Raw genomic sequence first — 25,918 nt, 5'->3', positions numbered from 1 at the left:
TTTGGAATTAGAAATTCGAGGAGCAATTCAAAAGTCGGAATTACAAATTCGAGGAGAAATTCAAAAGTTGTCTCAATAATTTAACGAATTTAAAGACAAAACCACCAAAGATTTTGACGCACTGAAGCAAGAATCTGCAGCCCTCAAAGATCTGAAAAATACAGTAGAATCCCTTGTAACAGAGTAGAGCAAGCAGAAGAAAGGATTTCTGACATTGAAGACAAAGCCTTTGAACACTCCCAAACTCTCAAAGAAGAAGAGAAATGGATAGCAAAAACGGATCATTATCTCAAACAGCTCTGGGATAATTCGAAAGAAGGCTAATATCCACCTCATTGGAATCCCTGAAAGTGATGAAGTGGCTTTGCAAGGCACAGAGGCCCTTCTCCATGAAATTATGAAAGAGAATTTTCCAGACATGCCAAGAGATTCTGAAATTCAGATAGCAGACAGTTTCAGAACCAACCCCAGCATGACTCAATCCGAATAAGATATCCCCCAGGCATATCATAATTAACTTCACTAAAGTTAATATGAAGGAGAAAATTCTGAAAGCAGCCAGATGTAAGAAATCCATTACCTACAAAGGAAAGAATATTAGAATGACAGCAGATCTCTCTGCTGAAACTTTTCAAGCCAGAAGAGGGTGGTCATCGACTTTTAATCTCCTAAAGCAAAATAACTTTCAACCCCAGATCCTGTATCCATCTAAACTGAGCTTCATTATGATGGAGAAATTAAATACTTTAATGACGTTCATATGTTGAAGAAATTTGCCATAACCAAACCAGCTCTTCAGGATATTCTCAGACCTATCCTCTATAATGACCAGCCCAATCCTCTACCACAAAAGTAAACTCACTCAGAAACTTTTGATCAAACTCCAACTTCCACAGTGGTGAAAGGATTAAAAATGTCCACTGGACTTTCGAAAAACTCGATACCCAAAATTTTACCAGACTTATCAATATTCTCCATTAATGTGAATGGCTTAAACTGTCCTCTAAAGAGGCACAGGTTGGCTGACTGGATACAAAAACTCAGGCTAGATATTTGCTGCATACAAGAGTGACATCTTACCTTAAAAGATAAATATAGACTCAGGGTGAAAGGATGGTCGTCCATAATTTGGCCAAATGGTAATCAGGAAAAAGCAGGTGTTGCAATTCTATTTGCAGACACAGTAGGCTTTAAACCAACAAAAGTAAGGAAGGATAAGAATGGTCACTTCATATCTGTTAACGGTAATTCTCAATATGATGAGATTTCAATTATTAATATTTATGCACCCAACCAGAACGCACCTCAATTTATAAGAGAAACTCTAAAAGACATGAGCAACTTGATTTCCTCCGGTTCCATAATAGTCAGAGATTTCAACACTCCTTTGGCAGTGTTGGATTGATCCTCCAATACGAAGCTGAGCAAAGAAATTTTAGATTTAAACCTAACCATCCAACATTTGGATTTAGCAGACATCTACAGAACATTTCATCCCAACAAAACTGAACACACATACATCTCATCAGCCCACGGAACATACTCCAAAGTTGATCACATCTTAGGTCACAAGTCTAACCTCAGTAAATTTAAAGGAATAGAAATTATTCCTTGCATCTTCTCAGACCACCATGGAATAAAAGTTGAACCCAGTAACAACAGGAATTTGCATACTCATACAAAAACATGGAAGTTAAATAACCTTATGCTGAATGATAGCTGGGTCAGAGATGAGATTAAGAAGGAAATTGCCAAATTTTTGGAACAAAACGACAATGAAGACACGAATTATAAGAACCTCTGGGATACCGCAGAGGCAGTCCTACGAGGGAAATTTATAACACTGCAAGCCTTCCTCAAGAGAATGGAAAGAGAGGAAGTTAACAACTTAATGAGACATCTCAAGCAACTGGAAAAGGAAGAACATTCCAACCCCAAACCCAGTAGAAGAAAATAAATAACCAAAATTAGAGGAGAATTAAATGAAATTGAAAACAAAAGAATTATACAATAAATCAAAAGGTTGGTTTTTTTTAAAAGGTCAATAAAATATATAAACCTTTGGCTAACCTAACCAGGAAAAAAAAGAGTAAAATCTCTGATCTCATCAATCAGAAATAACAAAGACAAAATAATAAGATTCCTCAGAAATTCAAAAAATCCTGAATATTACAAGATAATTTATTCTCAGAAATATGAAAATCTGAAGGTAATTGACCAATACTTGGAAGCATGTCACCTTCCAAGATTTAGCCGGAATCAAGTGGAAATGTTGAACAGGCGAATATCAAGTCACAGCAACCGTACAAAATCTCCCTAAAAAGGAAAGCCCAGGACAACATGGCTTCAAGTCAGAATTCTACCAAACCTTTAAAGAGGAACTAGTACCTATATTACTCAACCTGTTCCAAAATGTAGAAAAAGAAGGAAGACTACCCAACACGTTCTATGAAGCAAACATCACCCTGATCCCCAAACCAGGAAAAGACCCAACAAGAAAAGAAAATTATAGACCAATATCACTAATGATAGATGCAAAAATATTCAACAAGATCCTAATGAACAGAATCCAGCAACACATCAAACAAATTATACATCATGACCAAGTTGGTTTTATCCCAGGGTCTCAAGGCTAGTTCAATATACATAAATCTGTAAGTATAATTCAGCACATAAACAAATTAAAAACCAAAGACCATATGATTCTCTCAATTGATGCAGAAAAAGCTTTTGATAATATCCAGCATCCCTTCATGATCAGAACACCTAAGAAAATTGGTATAGGGGCAGTGCCTGTGGCTCAAGGAGTAGGATGCTGGCCCCATATGCCGGAGGTGGTGGGTTCAACCCCAGCCCCGGCCAGAAACTGGAAAGAAAAAAAAGAAAATTGGTATAGAAGGGACATTTCTTAAACTGATAGAGGCCATCTATAGCAAACCCACAGCCCATATCATATTGAATGGAGTTAAATTGAAATCATTTCCACTCAGATCAGGAACCAGACGAGTCTGTCCATTGTCTCCACTGCTCTTTAACATTGTAATGGAAGTTTTAGCCATCGCAATTAGGGAAGAAAAGGTGATCAAGGGTATCCACATAGGGTCAGAAGAGATCAAACTTTAGCTCTTCACAGATGACATGATTGTATACGTGAAAAACACCAGGAATTCTACTACAAAACTCTTAGAAGTGATCAAGGAATACAGCAGCATCTCAGGTTACAAAATCAACATTCATAAATTGGTAGCCTTTATATATACCAACAATAGTCACGCTGAAAAAACAGTTAAGGACTATTCCATTCACAGTAGTGCCAAAGGAGATGAAATATTTGGGAGTTTATCTAACAAAGGATGTGAAAGATCTCTATAAAGAGAACTATGAAACTCTAAGAAGAAATAGCTGAAAATGTTAAAAAATGGAAAAACATACCATGCTCATGGCTGGGAAGAATCAACATTGTTAAAATGTCCATACTACCCAAAGCAATATACAATTTTAATGCAATCCCTATTGAAGCTCCACTGTCATACTTTAAAAATCTTGAAAATATAATACTTCGTTTTATATGGAATCTGAAAAAACCTCGAATAGCCAAGACATTACTGAGAAATAAAAACAAATCAGGAGGAATCATGCTACTGGACCTCAAACTATATTATAAATCAATAGTGATCGAAACATCATGGTACTGGCACAAAAACAGAGAAGTAGATGTCTGGAACAGAATAGAGAACCAAGAGATGAATCCAGCTAATTACCGTTATTTGATCTTTGACAAACCCATTAAGAACATTCAGTGGGGAAAAGATTCCCTACTTAACAAATGGTACTGGGTGAACTGGCTGGCAACCTGTAGAAGATTGAAACTGGACCCACACCTTTCACCATTAACTAAGATAGACTCTCACTGGATAAAAGATTTAAACTTAAGACATGAACCTATAAAAATACTTGAAGAGAGTGCAGGGAAAACTCTTGAAGGAATCGGCCTGGGTGAATATTTTATGAGGAGGACTCCCCAGGCAATTGAAGCAGTATCAAAAGTATACTACTGGGACCTGATCAAACTAAAAAGCTTCTGCACGGCCAAGAACATAATAAGTAAAGCAAGCAGACAGCCCTCAGAATGGGAGAAAATATTTGCAGGTTATACCTCCGATAAAGGTCTAATAACCAGAATCCACAGAGAACTCAAACGTATTAGCAAGAAAAGAACATGTGATCCCAACTCAGGGTGGGCAAGGGACTTGAAGAGAAACTTCTTTAAAGAAGACAGATGCACGATCTACAAACACATGAAAAACTCATCCTTAATCATCAGAGAAATGCAAATCAAAACTACTTTGAGATATCATCTAACTCCAGTAAGATTAGCCCATTATCACAAAATCCCAAGACCAGAGATGTTGGCTTGGATGTGGAGAAAATGGAACACTTCTACACTGCTGGTGGGAATGCAAATTAATACATTCCTTTTGGAAAGATGTTTGGAGAACAGTTAAGAGATCTAAAAATAGATCTGCCATTCAATCCTATAATTCCTCTACTAGGTATATACCCAGAAGACCAAAAATCACATCATAACAAAGATATTTGTACCAGAATGTTTATTGCAGCCCGAGTCATAATTGCTAAGTCATGGAAAAAGCCCAAGTGCCCATCGATCCACGAATGGATTAATAAATTGTGGTATATGTACACCATGGAATATTATGCAGCCTTAAAGAAAGATGGAGACTTTATCTCTTTCATGTTTACATGGATGGAGCTGAACATATTCTTCTTAGTAAAGTATCTCAAGAATGGAAGAAAAAGTATCCAGTGTACTCAGCCCTACTATGAAACTTATTTATGGCTTTCACATGAAAGCTATAACCCAGTTACAACCTAAGAATAGGGGGAATGGGGGGAGGGAGGGGGGAGGATTGGTGGGATTACACCTGCGGTACATCTTACATGGGTACATGTGAAACTTAGTAAATGTAGAATGTAAATGTCTTAACACAATAACTAAGAAAATGCCAGGAAGGCTGTGTTAACCAGTGTGATGAAAATATGTCAAATGGTCTATAAAACTAGTGTATGGTGCCCCATGATCACATTAATGTACACAGCTATGAATTAGTAATAATAATAATAAAAAGTTGTCTTTCCCTGTATCAGTTACCTAGCTCTGCTCACCCAAGGTAGCCACTGAATTGTTAGCACTTTCAAACACCCAAGAAAAATTCTATCATGTTTTATGGCAGCCTTGGTATCATTAAAATATTGTGTAGTTAATGTTTCTTAGAATTTAGTCTAATAAACTTATTTGTTCATAGGATGAGTATATTATAAGCTTAAATGTAGTTGTGAATTTAATGATCTTATCACTGAAGGATGAAATTTAAAAGAGAATTTCGTCTGTAATGCCTGGTAGAAGCCGTCAGAGTTAGTTGTATGAAGTAGTCCCCCAGGGTGTATGTGTTTCTGCTGTGGGTTGGATGTTCTTACACATATTAAAGTGCACAGTGGGACATGAGAGGTAGAGTTGGCCTTACTGAACAGTGGTTATCAGAGTCTTTGGAGTCACCTGCTTGTGTTTAGATCCTATTTCACCACTTGCTAGTTTAGGGGATGGTTGAGAATTAAATTAATATACGTGATGTACTTCTAAGCTGACTACTGCATAGGAAGCACAACATGAACCTTTCCTGCCATTACACTTATTTATCAGTAAGAGCTTTAATGATTTCTGATTGTACTAGATGAAAAGTACTTAAAAGCAGCCAGATAACTGATTTTTAGTGATGGTTAGGACACAAGTGTGGGATTAGATACCTTTGTGGTAACTCAGGAATTTTGATATGTCTGTTGGAAAGTATGATTATAATAATCTTTTAAATAAGCCTATAAGCCTATAATAAAGTTTTGCATATTAGAAATGGCATGTTTGTATGGGTTAACAGCTGTGGTAGGCGGAAAATACCCATGTCCTAATCCCCGGAATTCATGAATGTTACCTTACACGGCAAAGGGACACCATGGACACGATTGAATTAAATATGTTGCGGTAGGCGGATTATCCTGGATTATCTGGGTAGACCTAGTGAAATCTAAGGATCTTTAAAAGTTAAAAGGGAGTTTGAGAGTCAGGAGTAAGAGATTTGAAAATGCTTGGTGCAGCTGGCATTGAAGGTAGAGGAAGAGCCATGTGCCAAAGGATACAGGTGGCCTCTATAAGTTGGAAAAGGCTGGGAAACAGATTCTTCCCTCAAACCTCTACAACAGTGGTTCTCAACCTTCCTAATGCTGCCACCCTTTAATACAGTTCCTCATGTTGTGGTGACCCCCAACCATAAAATTATTTTCGTTGCTACTTCATAACTATAATTTTCCTACTATTATGAAACATAATGTAAATATCTGATATGCAGGATGATCTTAGGCAATCCCTGTGAAAGGGTCATTCGACTCACCAAAGGGGTCATGACCCACAGGTTGAGAACCGCTGCTCGAGAAGGAATGCAGCCCTGCTAAATGCTTGATTTTATTTAGGCTGGTAAGATCTATTTTGTACTTGTGAACTCCAGAACTGTTATGACAATAAATTTGTATTGTTTGATGTCACTAAGGATGTGGAAACTTATTATAGCAGCAGTAGGAAGCTAATATCGCAACTAGGCACACATATGGTAGGTGGATGGTCTCTAAAGATGGACATCTGATGAACCCTGAACCCTTGTTTCTCTGTATGTATGTATAAATTGTGTGCCTAAATGTATATTCAGATACATTTACTGTACACGTATATACTGTACACATATATAAATATTATAGTAAGAGGAGGCCTAATGGAGAGAAAGAGCACCCAAACACCATGTTTATAAAAGGAAGGGTTTTATTTCATCCATCGGAGCTTATGGCATAGAAGAATTCGAAATGGCCACGCTCCCTGACTGGCTTGGTCTTTCCCTTTTTATCTCCAGTCAAAAAGTTCCAACCCAGAGGTACCTTTCTCATTGGTCAGTTTGAATCAAGTGGGAGATACTGTTCCAGCTCCCACAGAACTACAGGATTTCACAGAAGTAGAAATTTCCAAGTTCCAGGAAGTTAAGTCTACAAATTCCCAAGAGCTGAGTCACCATGGAGAGGACCCTACAGGTATATCCTTGTGGTCTCCTTGAGAAGACGTGTTCTCCTGGACCTCAGCCTTCTCAGGTATCCTCTCTCATAATGAATATGTGAATATAAATGCATTTATGGAGCATATCAATAATAATGGAGCCAGAGCTTCCTAGATTGTTGAAAGATTTACGATCTTATTAAACAAATGAATGCTACTCAGTGAACTTTGATTAACTGAAAAGGAATCCATGCAATTCACTTTCAACAGTTTTAGATGACTGATTTAGTCCTCAATTTTAACATAGACAATGAAATAACTTGAATTGGCCTATTTCCCCCACCTTGAGGTAAGGTCTTCCTCTGTTGCCCAGGCTAGAGCTCAATACTATGATCATAGCCTACTGTAACCTCAAACTCCTGGGCTCCAGCAATCCTGCCTCAGCCTCCCTAGTAGATAGGACTATGTAGATTTGTACCATCCATGCCCAGCTAATTTTGGGTAGGGTGGGGAGGAGTGGGGTTGTCAGAGATGGTTTCTCTTGTTGGCTTTTATGTCTCACTGATTTTCATCTTCCACATCCTGCAGCACTTCTTTATTCTGCTCTTCACCATCACCCTGCATGTCTGAAGTCCGTAGTGTCAGATTATCACGTAACAGCTGCATGATAAGTGTAGAGTCCTTACAGCTTTCTTCACTCAGCATATCCAGTTCTGCAATTGCATCATCGAAAGCTGCTTTTGCCAACCTGCAGGCATGGTCAAGGGAATTAAGAATTTCATAGTAGAATACGGATAATTGAGAGCAAGACCTAAGCGAATAGGATGCGTTGGTGGAAGTTCTGTCATTGCAGTATCACTAGCAGCTTTATAAGCCACTAGGTTGTTCTCGGCAGCCTCCTTCCTGTCATTTCCTGTGGCAAATTCTGCCAGATACCTGTGGTAGTCCCCTTTCATTTTTAATAGAAAACCTTGGACTTGCCAGTGTTAGCTGCTGGAATGAAGTGTTTGTCCAGTACATCCAGAATGTCGCAACAGATTAACTTTAGTTCCGTCTCAACCATTTGCCGATATTCCCGAATCATTTTTAGTTTGTCTTCTCCTCCCTTATTTTCTTCTTTCTGTTCGATGCTGCTGATTATTCTCCAGGAAGCTCTTCTAGCTCCAATCACATTCTTATATGCAACAAATAGAAGGTTTCTTTCTTCAACTGTCAGCTCCACATCCATCTCTGCTACTTTCTTCATTGATTCCACCATTTTGTCATACCACTCAGCCTGCTCGGCCAGCTTCGCCTGGTATACCAGATCCTCCCCATCATCCATAGCGGCAGCGGCTCCGGCAGGGTTTACGCGATGGATGGAAGCAAATAGTGTCTCCGACTCTCTCACTCTGCGTCTGGGCAGCAAAAATGCCCCCCCCCCCCCCCACAATCCATTAAGAGCTTTTTGAATAGAAAGTTGTTTCTAGAAGATTCTGTATGCTTTTTGTTGGAAAGAATATTACCTGACTAGCTATTTGTAACTTTACATGGAGCTTTACATAGTTTAGCATGCACTGAAATCACCTGGAGTGCACATCAGACCACGATTGCTGTGCCCCATGGAATTTTTGATCCAGTAGGCTGGCCCAGGAATTTGGATTTCCAACATGTTCTACGTGCTGCTACTGCTGGTCTGGGGAACCACACTTTGTTTTCTTATTACTTTGAATATTCAGGAAAATTTGATGAGTTTCCCCTCACCTTTTTGGGATAGATTTCCTCAGAGGAGGTTTGGCATGTACCTGGGGGCTGAATGCCATTCTTTGGCTGTGGCTTGCTCACTGCTAGTAGTTTCCGCTTAGGCTCATTGCCCACCTTCTGCCTCTTGGACCCCAGGGGTGAAGAATATTTGCCACTGTGTTAACAGTGTAAAGCAAATAAAAGAAAAAGAAAATTCTGTGTAGCCTTAACTTTTTTTTTAAGGAGCTAGAATTCAGTGTATTGTCCATTTTAGCTTTGAACTTCTGGGCTCAAGTAATCTCTCCTCAACTTCTTGAGTTAACTAGGACTACAGGCACACACCGCCTGTGCTTGTTCCAAGTTTTCCTAGCAGTGTTTATATCTTAGAGTGTCATTTTTTGTATTTTTTAACCATAGGCATACAGAGTTTAAAAATTGTATTTATATTTGCATGCTTGTGCCTGATTATGTCTGTAGGAAGAGGAGTTAAGTTTTTGACTCTATGGAGTAAAAACTGTAGTTCCAACATGGAGCCACTAGGTGGTGCAGCACATCCAGCTGGCTCTCCCTTTGAGCCGGAATCTGGGGGGGAAAGTCTGCCTGTTGTCTTACAGCTAGGGGTAGTCTTTAATCTTTGATGCTTCCAGGCCTCATGTTGTGATTGAGACTTCTGATCTTAACTCCTTGCTGTATTCCACACTGGCTCATTGCTGCAGCTGGATCAGGACCCAAGAAGAGCCTTTTCTCTTAGCTTTTCCCCAAGTAGCTTTTTACCTGGAGACTGACTTCTTGGAGAATACTCTGCTAAGGATGTTAATTAATACTAGCTACTTTACAAATAGGTCTTAGACCCTAGAAAATAGTATGTTTATTGGATTAAGAATTCCACTGAAGGCCTGGCACAGTGGCTTATACCTGTAATCCCAGCACTCTGGGAGGCTGAGGAGGGCGGATCACCTGAGCTCATGAGTTTGAGACCATCCTGAGCTAGAGCAAGACCCCATCCCTAAACACAGCCAGGCATTGTGGTGGGAGCCTACAGTCTCAGCTACTTGGGAGGCTGAGGCAGGAGAATTGCTTGAGCCCAAGAATTTGAGGTTGCTGTGAGCTGTTAGGGCACAGTACTCTACTAGGGGCGACAAAGTAAGACTGTCTTAAAAAAAAAGTATTCTGTCTCAGTAGTTAGGGTGCCAGCTGCATACACCTGAGCTGGAGGGTTCAAACCCAGCCCGGGCCTGCTAAACAACAACAACTATAACCACCACCCCCATTCCCAAAATATCCAGGTGTTGTGACAGGTGCCTATAGTCCTATCAGGAGGCTGAGGCAAGAGAATCCCTTAAGCCCAAGAGTTTGAGGTTGCTGTGAGCCATGACACCATGGCACTCTACCCAGGTCGAAAGCTTGAGACTCTGTCACAAAAGAAAAAAAAAAGTATTCCGTTGAACGGTATAACTTGCAGAAAAAGAAAAAAAAAACACTTGGGTAAATTTTATTTTATGCAGTAGTAGATGTTCTTGTTTTTATTGGTTCTTGTTACTAGATTAAAGTTCTATGCAGGACCTTAAAAATTAGATTTCTAAAGTTTTTCGGGAGGCTGAGGCAAGAGAATCGCTTAAGCCCAGGAGTTGGAGGTTGCTGTGAGCTGTGTGAGGCCACGGCACTCTACTGAGGGCCATAAAGTGAGACTCTGTCTCTACAAAAAAAAAAAAAAAAAAAAAGATTTATAAAGTTTTGAAATTAGCAAAGCAGGGACTGTCCCATCTTGGCCTACTTGTTGCTCTGGAGTCCATCTGATAAAGCCAGACTTGGAGTCTGTATACTCAAAGGTGGGTGGGGACATGAACTCACAATAGTTACGTTTTTCAACTCTGGCAATACTTTTGAGCCAAAAGGGGAACCAAAAAAAAATCAAAAAATGAAAAGTAAATTCAAAAGATAAAAGCTGAAAATAGGACTAATATCTCATAGAATATTTCTCTTAAATATGTTAACTTTATACTTCATTGATAGTGGGATCTTTATATTTCAGTTAGAACCTAGACTAATGTTTCACGAAGCTGTTATTAAAAGAATTATGTATGAGGACAAATAGAAAGAAAAACTACATCTGTAAAATTAGTCTGGTTATTCACTCAGTGGGTATTTTCATTGAAGAGTATATAGTTTCTAAAAGGGAAACCACTTGTAGCATAACATGTTATAGAGCCTTTTAAAAATACCTACTTTTGATTTTAGAAGAATAAAAATTTAGAGTGCTTTTTAATACAGGAACAATGAGCCTTGAGATGCTATTTGTGGAAATAGATTAAACTTTTGTATTGAGTATAGATGGTTCCTTCTCAGATTGACCAGGGAAAATGTTACATCAGAAGATGGGAAAATTTCTTCATTTATTTGATTTTTTTTTTTTTTCAATTCCAAGGATACTGAATTTCTGAGAATGACAATCCTACTGAGACAAGTTTTCTCTCCCTCCTTCCTTGGCAGCCAAATGAAAGGGCTTCCAGGATACTGTACAATTGGTCCATCTCACACATCAGTAGCTTCTTTTGTCTGGGTTGCTCTCTTCATGCGGGGGAACTACTTTGGCCCTCTTCTCTTTATTCTCCTTAGGTGGTCCTGTCTTTAAATGGCTCTACCTTACAACTATACCCTGAAAAGGCCTCTATTGATGTCTTTAGCCAGATCTCTTCTTTGTAGCTCCAGATTTGTAAATGAACTTGATTACCAACTTGGGTGTCCTTTAGCTATTTCAGACTTACTATATACAGTGCCACTCTTAATTTTCTCCCTCAGGTCTACTTGCTCATCTTCACTATGTCAGGAAATAGCAGCTGTTCTTCAGTTCCTTGACCAAAAATCTCAAGTAATCCTCAGCATTTCTTTCTCTCACATTTTACATCGAATATAGCAGAAAACTGAAGGATTTATGCTAATTTGATAGGTCAAAAATGATTTCCTTGTGGTTTTAATTTGCATTTCTCCAATGGTAGTTGAGTATCTTTTAATATGTTTAAGAACCGCTGGCATTTGCTTCTTTTGAGAACACACACGTTCATTTCATTTGCTCATTTTTTCTAGGGATACTAAACATTTTTTATCTATTTTGGCTATTTTGTAGGAGCTTTTTATATTGTTTATGTGTTGGGAGATTAGTCCTTTGTGTGTAATGTGAATTGCAAATGTTTCCCCTCTCACATTTTTTTTGTCTGTCTTGACCACGTAGAATTCCTAAGTCGAAGGGAACAGTATTTAACTTGCTGACAGGTGCAGCCTGATTGCCTTTTAGAAAAACTTTATCAGTTTGTTTTCCACTTTTATGAACTTAGTTCTTTCCCACCCTTACCCACTTTGTTTTTAATTAATTAAAGAGTCTTTAATAACCCGATGATCATCACAAACCTTTTGTTAATTTTTTATTTCCTAAATTATTGTGAGGTTGAGTGTAATTTTAAATATATAATGGTGTACTTTAAAAACATTTATATCTTTATTTTGAAAATTATTTATTTCTGAATTCAAATCTGTTGTTAAGTTTGCCTCAAATATTTTCTTTTGTGTCTTGGTTTAACTTTTAAAAAATGTCTCCCACCGTAATGGTCTTAGTGTTTTTCTCTCTCAATCTATTGAATAAATTTAAGGAATATTCCTTAGTAACATATTCCATATAGTTGTTTCATCATTCTTGGAGTGGTTTAGTTATATTTTGATTACACTTTGCTGGATTTTGACCCAGTGATCTAGAACCCTTTATGTATTTTTCTGTCAACTTCGTTGGAATGTGGACAAGATATTGGTAGTTATAAAAAGTCTCAACTTCATGTGGTCCTGGAAGCATTCTTAACTTTTACTGATTTTGTCATTTTTATTATTTAGTAACAGACACTCCAGAAATCATGTTGGTAGGTTTGGACATTTACAAATGTCCATCAGCTGATTAATGAATAAACAAATTTGGTATGCTCATGCAATGGAATAATATTTGGCAATAAAAGGGAAGATAGTACTGATACATGCTACAACACACGGAACCTTGAAGACACTGTGCTAAGTAAAAGTACTTACAAAAAACTACATATTGTATGATTCTGTTTATGTAACGTGTCCCAAGTAGGCAAATTCCTAAAGACAGAAAGCAGATTAGTGGCTGCAAGGGGTTGGCTGGGGTGGGAGGGTGCCAGGGGTGGAGCATGGGAAGTGACTGCTTAATGGGCATGAGCTCTATTTTTAGGACGATGAACATGCTCTAAAATTGGTAGTGGTGATGGTTGAACAACTCAAATATACTAAAAAACAATGCGTTGTATACTTTCAAAGGGTGGATTTTATGGTATGTGAATTATATTTCAGAAAAGCTGTCATAAAGAAATGGGGGAGCAGAGAGAGGGGAGGAGGGTGAGGGGTCACGGTGTTTGGCACACCTCTTGGAGGAGCAACACATTTATAAAAGGGACTTTCCTTGACAAATGCAATTAGTGTAATCTAGATCTTTGTACCCTCAATGAGTCTCCAACAATAAAAAAAAAAGAAAGAAAAGCTGTCATAAATGCATACATAAAAATTTTAGTATAAGAGAGTGGCAGAAGAAAATAAATTGACAGAGAAACTCTTCAGTCATCTGTAAAAGTATAAGATGGAAAAGATGGTGTGATTTGTAGAGGGGACAAAGATGAGCCTGAATTTGCTTTTCTAGTATATTAACAAATTAGCATTGGATAATTGTATGTTCTAAGAGACGGTTGAATTATGTTAAACAGTAATATTCTTTATGTGGATTGTTTTTGATACACAATTTCTTTAAATAGGTCAGTCTTATGAAATTCGGATGCTGGATAATCGGAAAATGGGAGATATGCCAGAGATTAGTGGAAAATTGGTAAAGGTAAGGGCAGTCCATTTTAATTACCAACAGATATTGCAGTGATTGAATAGAGGAGCAGTTTTGCCACAAGAGTTTTTTTCAAAAATTCAGTTTCACTTAAGGAATAGTTAATGTTAAAACTTTTAATTTTTTGAGCTATGTTTTATTTACTCATCTGTAAAATAGGTATTATAGCAATTATTGGGTGAAGAACATGTAAAAAACTCTTGGAAACCAAGGAGCAATAGAAAGGTTAGTTGCAGTTATGAGGGAGCAGCACATGGCCACAACAAAAATCTATAAGCTTCTCTTGAAAGTAAAAGATAATATGAAGGAGAATCTAAATGATAATACAGAACTTTTAAAAATCCTTTTATTTCATCTCTTAAAATTTCATTGAATAAAGTTTGAAATCTCCGTTCAACCTGCTGGTGTATCTGAATGAAGAAGTCAGTCATCCCAAGGATAGGAGGTGTAGCCATTGTCCAGCCAACCTGTTGCTTTTAGGATGTATCTTTAATAATTGTCCCTGCCCCCTCTGGTGTCATCCAAGGTGCATCCTGTTAGCCTCTACCTGTCATGCACCATGGCTTATTTTAAATCTACAGCATTACAACGCAAGGTTTATGAAGGAAGCTTAATTGGGGAAAGGTAAAACCTCATGTAGCTAAATGCTAGCAAGAGACAAGCAGGCAGGAATTCCTCTGATGGACCCTTTTGTCTTCTCAGAGTGGCACGTCAGGGCCTTCAGTATGGAGAGGCATTCCATTTGAAAGACCCTCCCCTCTGGTTCTGCCTTTTTAGTAGGTGAGCAGGGGAAAGACAGCCTTAGATTCAGGATTTAGTATGAATCCTAAAAAGCCAGCTGCTTAGCACCTGGAGACCTATATGAAATTCATTAGGGATATGGTAATACTCCTTTCACTCCTCAGGACAGGAAGTCCCAATCCTATAGAGTTTGAAGTTGGATCTTTCTCTTTCCCTCCAAGGGAAAAGACAGGGGATCTCATCCTTGCTGAATCATTGCCCCGCCAACCTAGAGTGAGTTCCCAGATTTCCTCTTCTGACTCCTGGGCTTCTGACACACTTGATTATTTGCCCATTTCCAGAATTAACTGTCTGAGTTTTGGGTCTGTCTTATCTATGCCCAATCAGTGGGAGGGTGAGTCAGGTTGTCTATTCCTTCTGTTGATATCTTGGCCTGTGGCGAACACTGATTGGATCCACCGTTTAAGAAAGTTATCAGCATTGTTTGAGGTGAGCAACGCCTACTTGGATCGGATATTCTCTGCCTGTCTATTGATAAATATTCATGGTTTGATCAAGGAGCCAACTAGACAACTCTTAGGTTCCAGTGTCTAAGAAACTTAGAAATGTTGGGGATTCTCTCTGCATTCTCTGGTCCCAGCTGACTTGTTGCTCTCAAGGTTACCTTTGGGCATATCTGCCAATTATACCATACCTGAATAAAATTCAACCTGGTGATACCTTTTCCCCCCAGGGGAAATAGGGGTATACTCTTCTTTCACTGTGAAAGTTGCATTTGATGAGTATAAGATGCTGATTTTTAAAAGTGTGAAAAGAGTTGAAAATTTGTTTTAATTATACATTATGTAATAAAATTGAATAGAGTCTGATGGGCCCTATGAAACTGGATCCAAAAATATTAGAACAAATTTTTAACCTTTTACTATACTAAAATTCAAACATATCCAATAGTAGAGAGAGTGGTACTATGGATCCACATACATCTATCATGTGGTGGTATATGATAAATACACTTGTATATATCATGAGTTCTCATGATAAGTTCTCCTACCAACTTTAATAGTTATCAACAATTTGCCAATCTTGTTTCATCTATTCCCCTTTGTGTTTTTTCTGTGTGTGTGTGTGTGTGTGTGTTTGTGTGTGTGCATGCTAGATTATAGAATTGACTGCTTCATAATTTTAACTCAGTTCTTCATTTATGGCCATTTATACTATTCTGAGGAAATCATAACAAACTTTAACATCAAGACCAAATGCCAAAATTAAGTTTACACCAAAGTATTAAAGAAAGTAAATTCTGGAATAATCATCATTTTTCAGTGACAATAATCTGGCTTTGGGGGGCAGTTCCCCTGAATAGGTGGTACAATTTAGAAATAACCTCCGATAGGTGAGATTTAATGTTTAAAATACTTCTGACAAGCTAGTTAAAATATGTCAGATTAACTTGGAATGGCAAGATTAATCAATTAAGTTGTCACATGACTGCTTTAAGGTTAGCTTCCTTAGATTTACTTCAAATTAAAACCTGTGAAAACATTAATGCATGTAAAGAATTAAAGGCAAAAGTGATATTTCAGCATGTGATAATGAACTATTAACAATATAGAAACCATTAGCCATAAATGCACAGTGAATGTTTTGCTGATGTGACACTGTCCTACCTAGATAACACTATTTATCTTGAAAGCATCAGTATTTCCAAACACTTAGCCCACTAATGGAAAAGGGTTAATTTTTAAATGGTTTTACATGGGGTTCAATTTCCATTTGATAAGGCACTTTTTTTTTTTTTTTTTTTTTTTTGTGGATGTGTCAGAATACATCTGGTTATATCCTGTGAACTTGCCTGCAATTCACAACTACTGCCAAGGACTACAGGATGAATTTTTTTGGAATCACATTTTCCTTAGCTAGAGGATCCCTAAAATATACTGCAGCCCTCTAGAGTTTTGATTACTGGCTGTATGATCTTTGACTGTACTACTTAAACTTGGGAGGAATCTTGGGAATCAAATGATGGGTTATCAAAGGTGCTTTAGAACTTGGTGCTGAACCTTCTCAATGAAGTGCTTTCTCTACTTGTTCCTTTTTGTCTTAGTGTGAGGGCCCTTCATCAATTGCTGGTTCTAAAGATGTGTTCAGTCTCCTTTTAGTCAGAACGTCCAGATAATGATTGTTTCTCTTGCAGTTTGTTTTGAGAAGTTTTCTTGTTTTTCTTTTGTTTGTGTATATGTACACTATAAACCAGAAAATCTGCTAGAAAAATTCTGAAAGAGCTACAATACTAGATGTTTTCTTTTATATCCTTAACTTTGGTCCTCTTTTCATCCCCCTTACTGTAATATCTCAGTCTGACCGTTTAGAATGGAGCTTAGTAAAGCTCTTGTATCTTTATTCTAATATTTTTTTCATCTCCGTATGTGTAGTTAGTCTGGTTGTACTGTATATGAAACAATCAGAATTGTGATATTTTCATGCTACACTTTTTTCTGAGAGATCAGCTGGCCAGCCTCCTGGCATTGGTGTCTTGGGGCTGCCACTAGCCTATGCACCATCACTGGGAGGGCTTTGCCACTGGCAGGTGGTGGTATGAAGCAGATGCTGGTTATTACCTTGGTAGGCAGTCTAGATGTGGGTGTAGATGGGGAGGATGCTCAGAGCAACTGAGCCCTACAGACTTTTCCCACATTAGTCCTAACTACTGACTTGGCCTCTTTTTTAACTATCTCAAAGAAAAAAATTATGACTTTTAAGTAGTTTCCTTAAAAATATTTGTCAGCTATATTTTGGATAGTATATGAGGGGTGGGGGAAGCAGGGTACTAAAATTGTGTTTTTATGTATTGCTTAACAAATGATTTCCTATTCAAATCAGTAGAGACTTAATGAAAATATAGTTATCTGGGGTGGTGCCTGTGGCTCAGTGGGGAGGGCGTCGGCCCCATATACTGAAGGTGGCGGGTTCAAACCTGGCCCCAGCCAGCTAAAACAGCAGTGGCAACTGCAACAAAAAATAGCCGGGCATTGTGGTGGGCGCCTGTAGTCCCAGCTACTTGGGAGGCTGAGGCAAGAGAATCACTTAAGCCCAGGAGTTGGAGGTTGTTGTGAGCCGTGACACCACAGCACTCTACCAAGGGCAACAAAATGAGACTCTGTCTCAAAAAAAAAAAAAAAGAAAAGAAAATATAGTTATCTTACTGCCTCATACTTCAGAAAGTTATTTATAAATGTGTCAGAAACATGAATTACTGCAAATCTGGTGTCTGAATGCATTTTAATGACTTACTATGCTGTTACTGGAATGAAACAGTAGTTGATACCCAGACCTGTGAGAGGTGAAGAAGAATGGTTGGAGAGTAGAGAATTGGCCTAGGTTTTGTGGAGTAAAGTCTCTCCTAGGAATTTGAGTATTTGGATAAAATCTTATCTGTGATAAATATTTTTTTAATGCTTATTACCTCTGGTAATTTCACTTGCAAATCATAGTTTAGAGTGCATTTTGCATTTTCGGTGGTTCTCAACCTTCCTAATGCCGCAATCCTTTATTATAGTTCCTCATGGTGTGGTGACCCCAACCATAAAATTATTTTCGTTGCTACTTCATAACTGTAATTGTGCTACTGTAAAGAATCGTAATGTAAATATCTGATATGCAGGATGTATTTAGGTGACCCCTGTGAAAGAGTTGTTCGACCCCCAAAGGGCTCGTGACCCACGGGTTGAGAACTGCTGATTTAGATTCTCATTTTGAGGGAGTAGGCAGGTTTTTAGGTTTTTGGTTGTTTTTGCCAAGTTGGCTGATAAATTGACTATCTTTTAAAATTAACTTGTTAACTATTATTTTAAATTAACAAAGTCTTTGCCATTATGCTTGGGTTTCTCTACTCTGTTTATATTATTTCATTTTAATAATTCTAGTGTGTAGCTATCATTTTCTTTATAGGAATGTAATTCTTGCTTACTAATTTTAGGGGGGCATGTAATTTTGAGTTACAGTATCAAATTGTTTTATTGACTTATGTAAGTAACCATTTTTATTTAGCTTTTTATTTTTGAGTTATAATTATTTGTACCATAACTGAGGAATCTAAGAGCAGACAAGTTCACTTATGGGATGTTAAAAGCAGAATCTATTTCTGTATGCTGTACTGTGGCAGATTAATATATAAGAAGTGAAAATGCTCCTGTGTTTTAGCTGGAACAGTTTTTTTGTTTTTTGGGGTTGTTGTTTTTTTTTTGCAGTTTTTGGCCGGGGCTGGGTTTGAACCCGCCACCTCCGGCATATGGGGATAGCGCCTTACCCCTTTGAGCCACAGACACCGCCCATAGCTGGAACAGTTTAAAAGTACTCATTTTCCCCACTTGTTCCACAGAGCATCATAAGGGTTGTATTCCATGACAGACGGCTACAATATACAGAGCATCAGCAACTTGAAGGTTGGAAGTGGAATCGCCCAGGAGACAGACTTCTTGATTTAGGTAGAGGTGGGGCTCAGAGGACCATGGAGACGTGGGTGTTATTTAGCTATGCCTGTTAGCAGCACATGTAATTAATTTTATGGAGAAAGTTTCGGTGTTAATAGATCTGTGGGCCTTGAGAGTTGTACAGTTAAAAAGTGAAGTAGTTTTTTTGGCACTGAATTAACCTGAACCAGGAATTCTGGGATTTTGAAACTATTTAATTCTTAATTCTTCCTTGTCACTGTCTATCATGTTCTTAATAAAATGAAATACCAGGCCTGGTGCCTGTAGCTCAGTGGGTAGAGTGCCAGCCACATACACTGGCAGGTTCAAACCTGGCCTGGGCCTGCCAAACAATAATAACTACAACCAAAAAATAGCTGGGCATTGTGACAGGTGCCTGTAGTCCCAGTCCCTTGGGAGGCTGAGGCAAGAGAATCTCTTGAGCCCAAGAGTTTGAGGTTGCTGTGAGCTGTAACACCACGGCACTCTACCAAAGGAGACATAGTGAGACTCTGTCTCCAAATAAATAAATATATACATACATACATACATAAAATGAAATACCATGGTAAGAGAGACTATAATATTTACTAAGTGAATTTTGGTGTTGAAGAAGTTAACCTTGGAGAGAACATTGAAGAAAAAGTTCAGTGTGGTTATGATTATTTCATTAGAACATAATTTAGTAAGTTCTTTAATTATTTAAAGTGGATGAGTTTTTATGTAACTTCTTTTTAAAATATAGATATTCCAATGTCTGTGGGAATAATTGACATGAGGACAAATCTAAGCCAGTTAAATGCGGTTGAATTTCTGTGGGACCCTGCAAAACGCACATCTGCTTTCATTCAGGTTTGGCTTTTTACTTTATTAGAAGCATGCTAACCTAGTCCATTAGAAGTCCATGGTAGGGCTGGGTTGCTCAGGCCTATAGTCCTAGCACTCTGGGAGACCTAGGCAGCTGCATTGCTTGAGCTAAGGAGTTCCAGACCACCCTGAGCAAGAGTGAGACCCCATCTCTACTAAATATAGAAAAACTAGCTGGGCATCATGGCAGGTGCCTGTAGTCTTAACTACTCAGGAGGCTGGGGCAAGAGGCTCACTTGAGCCCATGAGTTTGAGGTTGCTATGAGCTATGATACCGTGGCACTCTACCTAGAGCCACAGAGTAAGACTGTCTCCAAAAAAAAAAGTCCATGGTAGGATTGAATTCTTGATAATGGTATCATTTCCTTTAAATGCTTATTTGTAACTGTCTTATAATGTCTTTTTTATAATATACAGTGTGGAAATAAAATTTAAAATAGTTTAACATAATGAATTGCACATGAACTTTATGTCCACTCTGTATACACAGTTAAATTTGGTTTAATCTACTGAGTCCATCCCATTATAGACTGACATATATAAAGACATTCTGTGATTATTATTTTTGCCACTGATAATCACAATAATCAAAATGTCTTTTTTGTGAGCTTTATTTCTCTTGAACAAAAACTATCACTTAAAAGGCAGTGGCTCACACCTATAATCTCAGCACCTGGGAGGTCGAGGCGGAGTTGAGCTCAGGAGTTTGAAACCAGCCTGAGTAAGAGCAAGGCCCCATCTCTAAAAAACAGTGGGGTATTATGGCAGGTGCCTGTTGTCTGGGTTACTCAGGAGGCTGAGGCAAGATGATAACTTGAGCCCAAGAGTTTGAGCTTGCTGTGAGCAATGATACCATAGCACTCTACTCAGGGTGACAAAGTGAGACTGTCTCCCCAAAAAAATAAAAATAAAAGGATATGATTGAAGAAAGTTTGAGGTTTTAAAATTCTTTCTAGCGGTATTTAAAAATCATACTAATACTGAATATTTCAAACACTCAGAATAAAATAATAATGAATTCTCTATGTACCTGTCACCTGGCTTTAACAGTTATTAGCAGTTTCCCCCATTTTTAGTTATTGTTGAAATACTTTGAAGCAAGTCTCAAATATATAATTTCATCTGTAAATACTTACCATGTGTCTCTTAAGAGATGAATTTTTAAAAACAGTATAATAACATTATTATTAAAAAATATAGTAATTCTAATACCTACTATGTCCAAATTTGTAAGTGGTAAAATCTAAACTACTGAGTGGATAATACATGGAAAAGGGAAACCACTTAATTGGTAACCAGCCAAAGTAGACTATAGTTTGCATGAATTGGAAATAAGCATTAGTATTTTGCATTTTTGTGGTCTACCAGATATCATTCCCCATCAATTAATAATCACTAGGGACATGGTGATTATATTAGTTGAATATTTTTTTTTTTAAATTTTTTTTTGAGACAGAGTTTCACTGTGTCACCCTTGGGTAGAATGCTGTGGCATCATAGCTCACAGCCATCTCAAACTCTTGGGCTCAAGCGATCCTCTTGCCTCAACTACTTGGGAGGCACTTGCCACAATGCCCCACTAATTTTTCTATTTTTAGTAGAGACGGGGTCTCACTCTTGCTCAGGCTGGTCTTGAACTCCTGAGCTCAAGTGATCTCCCTGCCTTGAGCTCCCAGAGTGCTAGGGTTATAGGTGTGAGCCACCTCACCTGGCCTAGTTGAATGTTCTTTCATACTGTGTGTATTTGTCTAATACAGTAACTAGGTATGTAGTAAATGAACGTAATGTAAGACCTGAACTTACATCTCAGGTTGTGTTGTCATATTGCAGAGATCATTTTTAAAATACAGTCATTTGGAGAGGGGATATGTAGCAGTCAGAAATGATCAAGGTTTTGCTGTTAACTCTGTGTGGCACCCTAAGGCTATTATTTATTATTATCTATGGTGGTGTAAGATAAGTATTGTCCCCAGGATCCTGAATGGACTTTTGAAGAGTTGACCGGAGTTTAGATACATACAGGTAGGAAGAACAGTGGATATTCTGGACCACAGGGGGTTCCCCAGCCAAAGTAACACAAATTGGTGTATAGTGAGGCCATTGGCTGGCTAGAACAGGGGTAATGGCAGTAAAGTGCAAATAGCAGAAGCTCTAAATGATGCGGTGAGGGTTGCTGTGAATTGAGCAGGGCTTTAGGACCTTGGGTCTCAGAGCAGCATATAGTTGGGGTGGAGGTAGGTGATATACATAGGAAGGTAGTCTATGACCCCAGTCAGAGCAAGTCTTGTAGTCCAGAAGGTCTCAGTAGGATTTTTGTGAAAGTGAAGCTGAGTATTAAAAACAATTAAGAGATTCATGAGAAATAATTTGGCTAATATGTGCGAGTTTCTTTGAAAGGATCTTGAATTTATGGTGGTGACAGAATGTCCAAGAGGGAACAAAATAGAAAGATAATCAATGGAAGGCATGTTGAATCTATTGCAGCTTGAATTGTTTTATAGGTACACTGCATTAGCACAGAATTTACTCCTCGGAAGCATGGAGGTGAAAAGGGAGTGCCTTTTAGGATCCAGGTTGACACCTTTAAGCAAAATGAAAATGGGGAATACACAGATCATCTACACTCAGCTAGCTGCCAAATCAAAGTTTTTAAGGTAAGAGATAGAAGCCAGGCTTTCAATAATTAGGGCTCAGTTTTGCTTTTACAGTTGTTTGTCTGTATCCTGATGGATGAAATAATATACTTTGTTTTTGTTTTTAAGCCTAAAGGTGCAGACAGAAAACAAAAAACTGATAGAGAGAAGATGGAGAAGAGAACAGCTCATGAAAAAGAAAAGTATCAGCCATCCTATGACACCACAATCCTCACAGAGGTAATGTAGAGCAGCACTCAGTTTTGGAAGAAAAGGAGAGGTTTGCATTATCTCTAACATGAGTTTTGCTACAATGGGGTTGGGGAAGATTGGGTGGTAGATTGATGTGACATTTGTGAAATTTGTGGGGAAAGTATTTTATTTAAATTTTGGGATTTGACAGATTAGTTTCCTGGGTGGGATCTTGAATGAAGATGCTGAAATCCCAATGAGGTCTCAGAAACAGACCTGAACAACCTTGAAGTTGGCAAGAGATTAAGTTGGGGCCTAGAATGTCCAATTTTTCTCACTGCTGGGGTTTTGCATTTTCTTTAACTTTGAATCCTGTTAATCATCATTTGTTTAATTGGACTGCAGAAACATAAAACAGGGTATTAGATCTTTCTTTGTATAATGAAAAGACATTGATCCCAATCTTTGGTGTTTGTCCAGATGAGGCTTGAGCCTATAATTGAAGATGCAGTTGAACATGAGCAGAAAAAGTCCAGCAAGCGGACTTTGCCAGCAGACTACGGTGATTCTCTGGCAAAGCGAGGCAGTGTAAGGGACTTCTGCTTCTCTTTTCATTGTGCAAGAAACCTTGTGCAGTGTTAGATATAGGACCAACGTCCACCACAAAGTAAAGCCAAAACTGTTTTTGATGTCCATGTCTTGATTTAATTTGCTTTTGTTTAGACATCCTGCTTTCTGTTTGTTCCTCACTGAGGAAAATTTCCTAAATCTAACACTTTAAAACAAAGCAAAAACTATGTTGACCATATGTGTGGTTTTGGAGGGAGAAAAAGACACCCAGAGATGCGTCCTCCCTACCTGCCTCCTTCCCCTCCTCCTTCCCTCCCTCTCTCTCCTTCACACACACACCTCCTTCAAGAGCACGGAAATTAATTGAAAATACTTTCTTTAGTGAAATACTTACCATTTTTTGTGTAATTAAAAAAGGTTTTACTTTCTCATGTGTATACCTGATAAGAAAAGTTTGTGGATACTTAGAGAAATGATGGCAGCAAGCTTGACATTACTATGTGCAATTCTTTATGTCACATTTCCCTGCATGTAGTGTAAGAATGTGTGTCTGTCTGTGCTTTTAAAGCCTGTTTGGCAGCACTGGTAGAAAAATCTTCGACTGCATTAGCCTTTCTTCTTGGCACCTGCATTGCAAATTAATGCTTCAGGCCAAAGTAGTGCACTTGGCTACACTTAGACCTGGTTTCCCCCAACATGCAGTATGAGCTTTGACCAGTTGAGGATAGCAAATCTTTATTAATGATGTGACTCTTCATCTAAGTCCGTAAAGGATTAGCCTATTAAGCAAACTTAGATCAACTATATACTTAAATATGTTTAAATATAAACATAGAGCATTAAAGAATTTTAAGAATAATTGCCACCATACATATTAATGGCTACTCTATCCACCATTGTAGTGTTTGCACTATTGAGGTGCCAAAAACAGATTTTTCGTTCTTATACATATATCTGTGATTAACTGTAGACTTTAAAAGTCACTGTCACAAGCACTATCACAAGAAACTCACTTCCAAATTAAATCATTAAGTAAAATGTTTTAACAGTTTCTCTATGAAATCAAAATGGAAAATGTACTCGTTCTAATGCTATGGAGAGCACACATGTTATATTTTCTTTAACTGGGCTTTTTTGATTCAAATCAAAGGTCGTTGAAACAACTATATAATCCTTCCCTAAAACACCTGTCCCTCCAATTTTGTTTTTATCTTCTTTTAATTTCCCAGCTGAGGGACCCACAAATGGTTCTTAGTAAATTTCTTTGTCAGGGGGGAATCCTGGTGACTCAAATCACTTTTACCCTCCTAGTATCAACTATCTAACTAATGTAAAGAAATGGGTTCTGATAATTCATATATAAAAGAAATGTATAGCCAGAGGTAATCTGAAGATGAAAACATTGTTGGTAAATTCTTAATGATTCTTAACTCAAGTCTAAAGTATGCAAAACGTCAGCAGTTCACTGGCCTGGGATTTCACATCTTCCTAGTGTGTTGCTTGCCGCCCTGGCTGCATTTATTTGTTTAAGTTAAGGTGCATCTTGGGGTAGTTAGCTCATCTTGGAAACCTGTTTTTAAAAACCAGAGTAAAAATTAATACCTTAAAAAAGAAAGTCTCTAGAATTTCATATATTAATTTAAGTGCCTATAAAGGAAGGCCAAAAGTTCTTACAGTTTTCATCTAACTATAATTGGCTTTCAGTAAAAAAGGATATCCAGACTTACTGTTAAAGTATAAAAAGTGCTGTAGGAAATGGTCTCGCACTATTCATTGCAAACCACTGAATAGTGGTTCTAACCACTACTGCTGGTTCCCAGGAGATGCTGCACAACGCCCTTACTGTGTCCGTTGGTCTTTGCCTCCAAGCTGTATTTGATTTGCTCAAATCAGGGCTGCCAATTTCTGCAGCCTAAAATGGGTCATTATTCTTGAATCTACCTGGGAGAAGGAATGTGTTCATAAGTAACTGTATGATTCTAGGCCAGGTGTCATCTTTGGGAGCAGACACTGCACTATTGCTTACTTTTACAACACTACTTTTCTACTGTTAAAAGAATCTAAGCGTATAAAATGAAATAGTTACAGTATATTTGTGGAGTTTCAGTAAACTTGGTGTCTCTACTTTGCCATACTAAATTGAAGCTTTTTGATGGCTTCATTTCTTTAAAAACCTGGTAGTAATTACCAAAGCAAATTTGAGGATACTTGATATTTTTAATATTAAAGGTTTACATTATAAAGAATTGCGTGCTATATGCTACGTTATACTTTATATCTGGGCAAGATGTTATACTAGGAAAATCTTTCAGGGAGCAAAGGTAACAGTGGGCATGTGACACCGATAAGTGATTAGAATTGCTTGTCAGCTCACAGGTCTTAGGTTCCTCAAACTGCATAAACTGAGGCAGGTAGTAATAATTGTAAGGTGGAAAGAAAAAGGCCCTAGTTTTAAGAAAACAGGCATTGTTGTATAAAGTATCATTTGTAGTAAAATTGATATGCCCTGCAGTTAGTTTAGTAAAGTTGTCTGATCAGATTAGTCAATTGCAGTCATTTTTCTCATTTTTTGGAGGGGATATATAATTGGGCAGTTGTAAAGAATGTTGTGATTCTGGATTTCTATTTTATTTTCTTGAATCCACTGCTTTTGATGGGTATCAAACATGAGTTTTTAAGCACCTGTAAAGACTTAGTTTCTCCCCTTGGGGTGTTTCAGTTTCTT

At 38.0% G+C, this 25,918-nt stretch overlaps 1 protein-coding gene and 1 pseudogene across 4 annotated transcripts in view; one reads left to right on the top strand and one right to left on the bottom strand.

Moving 5' to 3' along the window:
- UBP1 (upstream binding protein 1) overlaps positions 1-25,918 on the top strand; it is a 68,459-nt gene that overhangs the window by 25,966 nt on the left and 16,575 nt on the right. For 2 of the 4 annotated variants that reach the window (XM_053599932.1, XM_053599929.1), the window contains exons 3-8: positions 13,639-13,715; positions 18,841-18,946; positions 19,677-19,783; positions 22,300-22,452; positions 22,561-22,671; positions 23,104-23,211. In XM_053599932.1, the coding sequence (XP_053455907.1) occupies positions 13,639-13,715; positions 18,841-18,946; positions 19,677-19,783; positions 22,300-22,452; positions 22,561-22,671; positions 23,104-23,211 (662 nt within the window). The remainder of the gene's footprint in view (positions 1-13,638; positions 13,716-18,840; positions 18,947-19,676; positions 19,784-22,299; positions 22,453-22,560; positions 22,672-23,103; positions 23,212-25,918) is intronic. The other 2 variants (XM_053599930.1, XM_053599931.1) reach the window with 2 other exon arrangements.
- LOC128592108 (14-3-3 protein epsilon-like) lies at positions 7,559-8,432 on the bottom strand (annotated as a pseudogene).

The sequence above is a fragment of the Nycticebus coucang genome, chromosome 8 (assembly GCF_027406575.1).
Source record: "Nycticebus coucang isolate mNycCou1 chromosome 8, mNycCou1.pri, whole genome shotgun sequence".
NCBI classification, from domain to species: Eukaryota; Metazoa; Chordata; class Mammalia; order Primates; family Lorisidae; genus Nycticebus; species Nycticebus coucang.
Note: the sequence above shows the minus strand (reverse complement) of the source record. Positions and strands in the feature narration are given on the sequence as shown.